This window comes from Berghia stephanieae, chromosome 2, assembly GCF_034508935.2.
Source record: "Berghia stephanieae isolate SIO BIC M18660-M18661 chromosome 2, UCSD_Bste_1.3, whole genome shotgun sequence".
Classification (NCBI taxonomy): domain Eukaryota; kingdom Metazoa; phylum Mollusca; class Gastropoda; order Nudibranchia; family Aeolidiidae; genus Berghia; species Berghia stephanieae.
This window is the reverse complement of record NC_088361.1, coordinates 53930204-53942703: the sequence shown is the minus strand read 5'-3', so window position 1 is coordinate 53942703 and position 12500 is coordinate 53930204. Positions and strand designations below refer to the sequence as shown.

The 12500-nt window shown below is 33.8% G+C and overlaps 1 protein-coding gene across 2 annotated transcripts in view; it reads left to right on the top strand.

Annotated features, from left to right (window-relative positions):
* The window catches only part of LOC144963683 (uncharacterized), a 130865-nt gene that overhangs the window by 109931 nt on the left and 8434 nt on the right, over positions 1-12500 (top strand). For both annotated transcript variants that reach the window (XM_078897638.1, XM_078897637.1), the window contains exons 4-6: positions 5831-6050; positions 6999-7082; positions 8586-8748. In XM_078897638.1, coding sequence (XP_078753764.1) covers positions 5831-6050; positions 6999-7082; positions 8586-8748 — 467 coding nt within the window. The remainder of the gene's footprint in view (positions 1-5830; positions 6051-6998; positions 7083-8585; positions 8749-12500) is intronic.

Sequence of the window (12500 nt, the reverse complement as noted above, 5' to 3'; positions counted from 1 at the left end):
ATACGTCGTATTTTCATAAATTCTTTGTACTTCAGAATGCTTAATTTACCCCCCCCCCCCCTTTTTACCAGCGACCCATATGTATTCAAACGTACATTCTGTACTGATCACACAAGTTGCCAAAAGGCAAGTTTTTGTACTAGCATTATTATAATTATCATTGCTAATAGCTATGTGTCCATTTTCATCTAAGTTTAGTGAGATAATGCGAGGAAAATGACTTGCCAGAAAACACATAACTGGCCTTTGAATTTGTTATTATTTTCACCCAATCGATCTCTACACTTGTTCAACATTGCTTGGATTTGCGAAGTTCTTTACCACTTCAACATCAGCGATGCCGGAAAGTAACTGACTTAGCCATTCCACTTCCGATTTTGCGCACTTCATCATTATTACTATTATTATTGTTATCAATTTCCAGTCTTTTCCGCTCACGAAAAACCATCCATCATCTCTGTTACGAAACCGTTGCCTTCGTGTTTGGGGTAATCAATCATGTGAGATAATTATCTTTATGATACTGTTATGAACTAAGTGTAGCAATTATTCTGGATTAAACACGAAGCATGTGTTGATCTCCACGAAGATCAATAGACATCAAATTGATGTAAATATAGAAATAATACGTGGACATATAGGATTGTTCGAGGACAATAGAAAGGGAATGAAGGAATGAATAATCAGAAAGCAAGTGGGGTGTTCATTGAAACATGTTGAGACAGACAGAATGTTGAGGAGAAAATATTGAATTGGTCGTAGTTGTTGTTTTTAGAAGTGGATGTATAATTTAAGTATGGTTAGGATGAGGTGAGACGAGAAAGGAGGATGGGTAGAAGGGGGGAGAAGGAGGAGGAGAAGGAGGAGGAAGAGGAGGGGGAGGAGGAAGAGGAGGAGGAGGAGGATGAAGTGAAAGAGGACGGTGGTGGTTTGGTTTCTTTTGTTTTAATGGAGGAAGAGAACAATGATAGATATTATTAACTACGATGGCCGTGATGATAACGACAATGATAACAATGATGATGATAATAATGATGATGATGATGATGATGATGATGATGATGAGGAGGAGGAGGAGGAGGTGGAGGATGAAATGAAAGAGGACGGTGGTGGTTTGGTTTCTTTTGTTTTAATGGAGGAAGAGAACAATGAGAGATATTATTAACTACGATGGCCGTGATGATAACGACAATGATAACAATGATGATGATAATAATGATGATGATGATGATGATGATGATGATGATGATGATGATGATGAGGAGGAGGAGGACAAGGACGAGGAGCAGGATGATGACAATTGTGATTAGTCTCAATAAACGTTATCTTGTTTGATTAGAATACAACAGTACCTCATTGCTTGTTGCATCTGAGCTCAGGTGAAATGCAATTTTTTTTTATTCATTGGAAAAACTCGAAAAAATTGGACGCCCTATCATAACTTTGAATCTGTTGGATCAAACCTACTTTTCCAAGTATATCAAAAAATCATGTGATCAGTCTTAGTTCCACGGGTTCTATTCTGTTGGCTATTCATCAAGTCTAAACAAAAAACATAAGTGACTTCAATTTCATTTTTAAAAAAAACCCCTTGATTTTCGTCACTGAATGAAATCACATGCAGATTAATTTAGACTAGACAAAAATTGAAAGCATATTTATAAACGAAATAAGAAGAATAAGTGTTGGAATGCATAGACCGTCTATATTAATTTCCATTATTTATGTTCATATAATACGATATGCCATAATTTGCACTCCGGCGTAAAAAAATAAAATAATATCGTACGCTTAAGTTACGCCACAGTAAATAACATACAACGTCAGCTAGATACATAGATAAAGGCAAAAAGATATCTGCCCAAACTATAGAACAATCGTATTGCACAGTATTTGATAACCTGGATGTGATAACTACAATAAGCTTAAGAGTCTTGACTATGAGATGATTCTTACGTACAGAGCAAAATATCCGAAATCATGAGATGAGATTAAATGTACTTTCTAAGGCCGCCAGAAATTTAATCAGCCTGTGCAACACCTTTCCATAGACAAACCATTTCTGCATTCTTCTATCTATTAAAGAATGCACACATAGATATGAAGATATCAGGATCATAAGTTTACAACCTTAGACGAAATCGGCATTACAATTGCACATAAAGTCTCAAAGCTATTGACACCACGAGAAAGTATACAGTTTTGTCAATCACCCCAAGAAATATAAAGAAAAATTATTAAATTTGTTGCGCTATCTCTACGGGTTAAAACTTGCATTGTTTTTTTTTTTATCGAAAAAATGAAAAGAATCACATGATCTCAGTGGGGCTACAGACGGATTATTGGGCATTGTTGACTAGCCAGGCAGGGTGGACGAAGAACACGATTTTATTAATCAAACACACAACCCACTCATGAACACACAATCGCTGTCACAATGAATAATTATGAAAGACAAATTTCATACTTTGGTCTGGAGCTTGCCAAGAATTATTTTTTTCAGATAAAGGGATAGATACGTAAAATGATGTTGAGGTCAATTTCTAGACGTAAAGTCGACGAATTTCCAAAATGAATTTGTAAAGCCTTCGGTTGAGGATATAGCAAATTATATTCATATTCCCAAAATCAATTAATTATTACACATTCCTTATTATGTTCAAGGGACTGTAAGGACAAACAGTATATTTAATATTTCACGTTAATTTTATTGGTATTGATCTGAATAAGCAAAATTGCTCCTCTGTTGATGAATCATTTGGTATCTTTTGTATATATTTTCAGAACCTTTTTATGTCCTTATTTTTTTCAAGTTTTGCTTTATTTTCATGTGTTTTAAAAATTAATAGTGACCATGTGTTGACAAAAATCACCAAAAGAAAACATATCTGCGCTGGCCTATTTCTCCTCACGCTGATTCACATCTTTCCGTTGTGATGGCCAATTTCTCCATAATATGAATGCATTGCAAAAAAAAAAGAGCAAACATTAATGGTCACTTCGTATTTCGATTATGTTTTGTTTATAGACTGGTTTTTATCATAAATAAAAGTTGTATAGACTGGTATAAAAAGAGTGTATTCATCTATTCTCGTGGTGGATAAATTTTAGGATATTAAGCAAAAGTAGCCCACTTTTCTATACTCTCTATTAGCATGTTGGCACCTTCTTTAAATAAGCTCCTTTTCGCAATCTTAAACGCTGCGTTTTTGTTTTCTATTATGGACTTTTAAAAAATCTTATTTTACTTTTTTTTTTTCGTTGAACGAAACAAGATCAGCATTTCATTCCTTTCAGTGTTGCAGTCCTCGGGCAATAAAGCAACGATTCATCCTGTTTTTTGTATTGTATTATAGTTATAGACTGTGTTTCGCAAATATTGTGTCCGGATTTTCCAATCATGTTGTCAAATACTCTCACTTCAGTTTATGACAGGTTCGGATTAAGTCCCTTTGGTTGCTTTATTCTACATTATTATTTGTTATTGCCCCACGGTAGTAAATGAGATTGTTGCTTGGGTAATGTATTGGCAAGCTTCTGTTTACTTTTTGTGTTGAAAAAAAATCGCAGTTTGTACATGATGTAACAATGAAAAGTAAGAAATGTTGCTAAGCAGTTGAATTTTAACTTACTTGACAGTGCTACTTATTGCTAAAGAAGCATGTAAAGAATGGAATTTAGTCTTTTTAATGGAACACAAGTTTGAATAAGAAAAACGTTGCATATCGTCCATATCAAAAAGTAAAAAAGAGCAATTTTGATTGGAAAAACTATGGCAGAAGGTTCTGATAAAATTGTAAAAAATGTATAATGCAAAAAGTAAATTGATGGCCCCAACTTTGTATTTTGCCACAATTCTATCAAGATTTTTTCAGAAGTTGCAACTTTATAGGTATAGTTAAAAAAAAAGAACAAAATACCTTCTATGAAATTTAAACTGTCAATCCCTGCAAACGCAAAATAAAATTGGACCATGTGCCGGTGGTTGATTACAAACGAGATTTTCTTTTCCGTTCACAGAACTACGATGTATTTGTAACGCCCTTGTCGTAAAGTAATGTTATTTTGTGCATCTTTCCTATTATGTATTAATTTTAAGCCGGTCCCTTCTCAGAAGATTAAAAAAGCTATTAGAGCAAAGTGTCTATCGTTGTAAAACGATGTATAAGTATGATTTAACCAACAAATGCCTTAGTAAAGTCGAAAACATTTCGCATACCAATTGATGCTATGCACTTAGGTAATTTACTCACAACATTCGACCAGCCAGATATAAATACCAACACACAAAATTGTTTGTAACCTATGCCATTTGTCTGATTGATTAAATTTAGCGAGAGTTACTCATAAAATCAATAGCAAAGAGGTGAGTTACGTTAACTTCGTTCCTCCCATAAGACAGATAATCAATTGATTGATTTTATAAGTTTTTCCCTTTCTTTACACGCCTTCACCTCGTGGTCAATTCACGGTAAAATTTAAATTCACGACGAATCTCAAGATCTCTATACTTTTAGCTCTGCTTGGCTCCCAGTCTTTGATAACCTGTATTACTTAAAGATCAAACAGTGTATAAATTCCAAAAAAAATCATAAACTCTAAATTTCAGGGAGTCATAAGACCAACATCAATCTGTCAGAAATTCCTAAACCCTGTAGATTATTCACAGTCTGATTCGTCAACCCCATAATTTATCAGGGTAAATGGATAAGCGAGATGTGGGCATCATATCTCCCTGACCCTCAGAAAAAACTGATTGAAAGGAAGAAAACAGAGAAATCGCTAGTATTTGCCGTCTTTTAAAATGTTAAAATCAAACTTTCAATGAATACATCAGTTTGATATAAAAGGGAAAATCCCACTTTAAAACTCTCAAAACACAATTGGGAAAATGATTATTAGTAGAATAATTTTTTTTTAATGATATCAATAATGATACTTGGACTTTTTCATTAACAGCTTTTCTTTTTATAGTTCTATCTAAATAACGATCTTGACTACAATTTTTTAAAAAGAGGGGAATACCCATCAATTAATTAAAGAATGCATGAGACATTCAATCAATGTGATATTGTGTCGTGATTATCCCTCGTCGTCAAGCCCTCTTTGCGGAGAAATTGAACTTTTTTCCATTCTCTGGAAGTTTAAAAAACTTGTTTTTGATTAATTAACATTATGTTTTCTGGACAAAGAAACATTTTATCATGACATTTGCCTTTCTTCATATTTTTATTTGATTTTCTGAATTTCACAGAGTGCCTAAGGCAGTGGAATAAAACATTCATAGCACTTTAATTTTGTTTCTAAGAGTTGATAGACGTATGATTTTTACGTCCATTTCCACGGTTTACAAGACGTTTAAAATGCTTCCGAATTCTATATTATTCCCCAAAGAAGTTTTATATATGGAACTTTGTTTTCATGTCAAACACATTTATGAGTTTATTTGTGACCATATTTTGATGTCTTGATTGTATGCCTCCTGACGAAGGCCAAAGGCCAAAACATTTTTTTGCATTGTGCTGTCCCCATTTATAATGGTCACATTTACCCACTATATTTTTATCTCAATCAAAACGGGCTCATTTAGGAATTTCTAGTTGTTAGTTTTACTACACAATTTCATATTATCCGCCTATCTCTTAATACATGTAAAATTCACATCTGAGTCGAGTTTGGAAATCTAAGGACACAAAGTCGAGTTCAATTTTGTAGTGTCATTTTGGGCTACATTGCAAGAAACCACCATCAACGGATTATTTAACTATATTAACTAATTGCCTATTTGACAATATAAACACCTAAATTGATCACTTGCATGTCATTTCAGGTTGTTTGGCGTCGTTTGAGAGGAGACGAATTCTTAACCATTGGCGCAATGGTGTGGACGAAGGACCACAGGGTCATTGTAGACTTTGACGTTGACGATGACGGCACCACATCATGGGACCTTATAATCAGGAACGTCCAGTTTTACGACACAGGCATTTATGAATGTCAAATCACTTCCCAGGAATTCCTCACCAGAAATGTGGAACTCTATATTTTCGGTAATTGCATAGTCCATTGAGTGAAAAACTGTAGTAAACGTTGCCCTCGCGCTCCTGCAAAAATGTACATTTATAAAGTATAATGTACTAGAGAGGTCCACGTTTGCAATGGTAGTTCAAACAAAACACGATGCTTGAATTGAATATGTTAATACGGCACATTCTTTTTTATATACAAACAGCTACATATTATACAAATTGTGCAGTCCAATTCAATCTCATAACTCACAAACTATGTATTGCTATGTTGAATAATACAAGCTTCATTTTCTCATGACTATTGGAGCTTTCGTATTTTTCCCTGTGCAAGATTATCAAAACTCAATTTGCTCACTTTGTATAACAAGGTTGAGTCATGTTAACATCAAATCTATATTGGGCTGTATTATCTACACTCTTTCATGCAATGCCTAGCCGACGGTATCTAACGATATCTCGCGAAAAAGCGTCATTTATTTTTGGCTAGAAAACGCCATTAAAAATATTTGACACCTATATAGCTTAAATTGGCACATTCAATGGTCAATGAATACCATGCACTGAAGATGGCTATTCTCATACTATTTTCAGTGGAGTTCATATTTGTTCTCTCCTTAAGCATTACAGATCTTTATTTTTCACTGTATCATATACGATTATCCATCATACTAGGTTTCATTCATTTGACTTCTTCCACTGTGGATACAATATCACTGCCGGTAACAGATTGCATACCCTTTCCAAATGGTATGCGATTCACTCTCTCAAAACACGATTTCCCATGAAATCAGTATACATGCTTTTATACTGGGACAACTTTGGAATGGATGAATTCAATTTCGTTCATTTTGTTTATTGCCTTTTGTGGACATTATAGGCGTTATTATCATATAACATATACGTATATACGTAATAAATGTATTCCTCAACATTGTTCATCTATTATTGCATATGTATCTGTCTCTTCAGAAAAACCTACAATTTCATCCAAGAGCACGTTTATTAAACCCACAACATCGAGCACCACAACTGGAACAAAACTATCGGCAGCAGGTGAGAATCCAGTTTTTTTAGGGAAAGGAAAAAAGCCAAAACCATGCAACACATTCGAATCAAAATAGCATTATACCATACATCTTTGTAGATATCTTGTCCAGGATTGCAACTATCATACTTTATATAGGCACAATAAGAATTCACTACATTTAGGCCATGAAGAATAATCTGTTTCATTAATCGTGTGGTTTTCCATGTACTATATAGATTGCAATGTGGTCCTGTAATGTTCATGCGTACACAGATGAATTCTTATTTCTAAGCTTATGATAGAATTTAGTAAAAGCTGACAAAATTGATTATTGTATAAGACTTAAGACAGTAATAAAATTGCTCATTGAATAAAAGATTAATGAAATGTAAACCCACTCTAATGCTAAGATAATTTAATTTTGTCACCACACTGCATAGCCTCTTCAGGTTACGGAATGTTTATACTGACATGCGCTAATACTGAGCGAGAGTTAGATTACAATTGGATAATAATTAATAAAAGTAAATTACATTCTATTCAAATAATATGGTACAATTAATACAATTTTTGTACAAGATATTATCAGTGGCTAAGTACGTTGCATAATATATAATATCATTAATCGCGAAAAAGAATCGATTACCCACTAATTTCAACTTTAATAATTAAGGTATCGAAAAAGGTCCACCATAAATTCTGTGCATTTTTACTTCAGATTCATTGTTTAGAATATTATGGTTCACATCATCATGATATCAGATTGAGTCACTGGGCCTTTTTTGTTTGGTTCAAGAGGCTTTTAAAATAACCTTCACCCATATTGATTTTCTAAAAGTATGCTTGTGGTCTCTAGCATCAGACGTATTTTGATTTGATAAATCAGATGTTGGAAACTAAATTTAAATCTAAAGTGACTAAAAATATCAAGCACATTCGATTATTTTGTTTTAGTTTAAAAAATCATTTTCATTCTTCTCGGTAGCTTGAATAGATTAAATACACTTTTTTGTATGAATGTAATTTTTACTATAATATGGTTCATCTCGACAAAATACTCAGATTGGGATAATTTAATATAATTTCAATTCACTTTTTTCATTTATTGTTTATTTATTTATCTACTTTATTTATTTTTGTTTTATAGATATGAATAAATTAGCATTCCCCCAGATTAATTTAAAATGATCATGTTAACAAAATGTGTATGTGGAACATCATGTTTAATTATGATATCTGTAGCATGCACGTTTGTAAACAAATGCTCTTCTCATGGAATGAATAAAGTATTATCTTATCTCATCTTTTCTAATCTTATCTATGGCAAAGTCCTCTTCTGAGGTGTTTAATCAATAAGAAATATTTTGTAAATTTAGCAATTCTTCAATTATTTCCCCCCTTCATTCAAGAACTTACTTATGAACAATTATAGTGAAGATCTCTAAACGAGACAGGTAACAGTAAAAGTGTACTCTTTAACTCCTTAAACAAGAAGAAATAAAACACATATTTTGGATTCTATTGACCAGACCGCAAATACCTGACCCATCAACAAGAATTAGTCACTTCAGGCCTTCCCATTAGATTGACATGCAATACATCCTTGGGAAATACCTCTCTACCAACAAGCAGTCTGGAGTGGTTCAAGGACGGATACAACATACACTCCAATAATCATGTGTTGTTGACGAGGTAAAAAAAACCCCTTGATCTTTTATATATGGCATTATCCACTAAACGTGCTCAAAGCGCTCTACAAAGGGGCCCTGACCAATAGCATGACGCCTGTTAGGTGATATTACAGTTTTTCCGACAGAGACAACGCTGTTAACGGCCGAGTACTCCTTTTCACACCTAAGTACGGCGAGAGAATGTGAGTACAAAGTCTTTTCCAAGGACTCAACTATGCGCTGAGCGAGGCTTGAACTCAGGACATTCCGGTCCGAAAGCGAGTGTCATACTACTAGACTACATCGCCGCAAAGTAAGAGAGTATTTATTGTCAAATACTTTCATAAGACTTGAATAGATACTAAACCACAAGTCCAATTATTTTTAAAACGCTTAAAATGTTTTACTTATCCGAACTAGCTTAAATGTTTTAAAAACATAATGAACATAAAAGAGTAATTAACAATTTGTATAATGTCGTGAGCGATATCACATTCAGATACTTTGACCGAAGCTTGACATGCGAATATTTTCAATGATTTATTTATTATAATACCTTCTCAATGAAAATTTTATTGAGACTTATTTTCAAACATCACTCATATGGTGCAAAACAGTCGTTATTATTATACTTTTGCAAATTGGAATGTCTTTTCCTTGGGAATCATATAAAAATGGAGAAAGCATTAAAACGTTTCGGCACTACAGGCCGAAGTTATCCAGCAAATGCCATAAATTTGGAAAGTTACTTGCAACATACAGCTTTGAACGACGGAAATATTTGTATCCGTTTAAATAAAAATATCAAATTATTACGATAATTAAGACCTCCTGGTCCATTATTTTCATGTCTGTTTTTTCTTCAACCCCTGTTATTTTTTGACGCAATGATCCATGACACAATAAATCAAAAGCAGCATTAGTCTGCCCGTTTTTTCAGGGAAAACCCGATTTTACTATAGAGTAATATTAAAAATTGCCGGAAGTGTTCCTATTATCCTCTAATAAAAGAAATTTTTTAAAAGAATAAATAAAAACCCTAATAGTTACAGAATATTTTTTTCGCAGCCTGTTTCAGTTAAATCGATTTTGACCGACGTGTACTTATTGCAGATCTGACAACACAAATAGTTATGGGCTCATTGTTGAAATGGAGATACTCTCAAACCAACGCAATAATATATTACAACAGTATTAAAGCAAACCAATAATTGCGCTCGGTTGTCAGACCTGTAGATTTTGATGCATAGTGATATCCTGACTACATTTGAGAACCAATCATTGTAAATAAGAATACATATACACAATAAATAATATAGATGAAGCCATTGGAAGAGTCTTGATAATAAGGTTCTTTAATTCTTGCATTTGAATTATCGAACTTGTTCCTAATGCCCGCTCCCAAGGTGCGTATTGGTCTTGGAAACTTGTTCGAAATGTCAAACACAGGAGTTCAAGAATGTTATAATAATATTCAATGAAGTCATGCTATTTTGTTTTCATATTATATAAGAATATAAACTTTCTTATCTCTATCAATATTTGGTGTGTAAAAAAAGTAAAGAAAGAACCACTTCTCAAACGTGAATGAATTGTGTACATTTCATGTTCAGATTCCTCTATTTCTTTTAGATGGAAATTAATCCATTTAGGCAGCACAATATTTTCTGCACATAAATAATTGAGATACAAGGCTTTGTCTGAGAAGTCTTAACGCATATTGAATATCTCTAATCGTATTGAACTCGCCGGTGTAAAGTAGACTTTACATCTAAATTTGCGTAATTTATTCTTCTATTATGTCACCAAATTGTCTTTAGCTGCTATTTCTTGATGTCAAGTTACCTTTTTTGAAAGAATTCCTATTCCGACATGTCGGTCAAAGAAATCACAGCGTGCCGTGTTTGAGTTCTTTACTGCAGAGACAGATTTTCACCCGGAAACATTCATAAACGGTTGAAACGTGTTTATGGTGACTTGTGAGTTATATGCTTTGCTGGAATTGATGATGTCTCCACCAACATTAATGAGCAGGCTGCGATCGCAGTTGTCGTCCACAAAGTGCATCAACAGCAGCAAATCAAACAAAGAAATTGATGAGCTTAGCTTAATCAAGCTGGTCGCAGAATAAAACAATTAGACATTTTACAAAGGCTTGGAGTTTCACAGGGAAGAAATGAATATATCGTTCGAGAAATCTGGGGTTACAGAGGGGCATGTGCCTGTTGGACATCAAAAATGTTCACATAAACGCATGATCACATTGAAAGAGGAAGTTGTTTTTTTTTAAGTCGAAGAACACCCCCCTCATAGTTCTAATTTAGCTCCAAGTGACTTTTCCCTTTTCTTAAGACTTAAGAGACAACTCAAGTGATACATTTTGACAGTGATGGCGGAGGTGCCGGCGGAGGTGACTCGATGGTGTCGACGTTTACAACGTTAATTCCTCTAGACGCGATGCCCTATAGCTGGTGCATGCGGCTCTGTGTCGATGGGAATGGTGACTATTCTGATATTTAAAATGATAAACGGAAAGGACATAAATTGAGCTTTGCTTTGATACCTTTGTCAATTTGGTATTCATTATAGTTTTGGAAATACAAAAGCTGCGTCAAAACGTTTCAGTCAACCCGTGTTGTTTATTTAAAAAATTAAAAACACAATAGATTATTACTGGGCCGAGCTCGTTAAAAGAGATGAAAAAAAATTATAGTGACCTCAGTTCGTAGAACGTTTTTACTCGTTTTAATCTTCTCCTTACCAGGCATTTTCTGGATTTCCCAAAAAAAATCACACCAACTAACACTAAAATAGATCTTTTATCACTCAGACATAATAGTTGTAAGTTTTTGCCATACATAACTTCTTTAGCAAAACATACTCTACAACACACGGTTCATTTTGTTTAAAGTTTACGATGTACAAAAAAAATGAATAAAAAACAGGTTGGTTGTATCGTAACAAATGTGAGTTAGTTGGTAAGGAGAGGGTTAAACAAAGAAATGACCTTACCATTTTCTCTTCTTACATTTTTTAAAATATCAATTTATTACCGATGGCGCCTCATTTGATAATCCCATTATAATTGTACTCGCGGTTCACCACATTTAAAAACAAGTCCCTTTTTATTCTTTTTTTTTACTTCAAATATATTTTATATTTGCAATAATTTCCACATCTCTATATATTTAAAAAATGCCATAGTCACTCACTCCAGCTATGGTCTGCCGTCGGTTCATTTCCACACTTCAAAGCGCTTCCATTATCTTTGGCTGAGGTGGGCCCAAAAAGGAAACAATTTAATGTTACGTAAATTCCCGACTGTCCGCTAATAAATAAAAGCCCAACAAATAAAACAACCTTGATAATATGAATAGGTAAAAATTATCACAAAGTAAGGAAATCGTATTATGAATCATTATCAAATAATCGTACGGTACCAATAAATATGGTTAGACAACACAAAGTTAGTACGTCAATATGATAATGACAAAATCTCTTAGAAAGACAATGAAAACCAAAACTAGACAACGTATTTTGTATATTATGTTTGACTCGATCATTTTTTTCATAATTCAAAGAATCTTATCCCTATTTATATCCACTAAACGTGCTCAAAGCGCTTTACAAGGGGTCCCATGGGCAGCAGCAACATTTAACATGTAGGACGGGACATGACGCCTGTGAGGCGATATTACAATTTTTTTTCGGACAGAGAGAACGCTGTTAACGCTTAGAAGATTTTGCTTCGTACCCGAAATGTAGCGAGTTCGA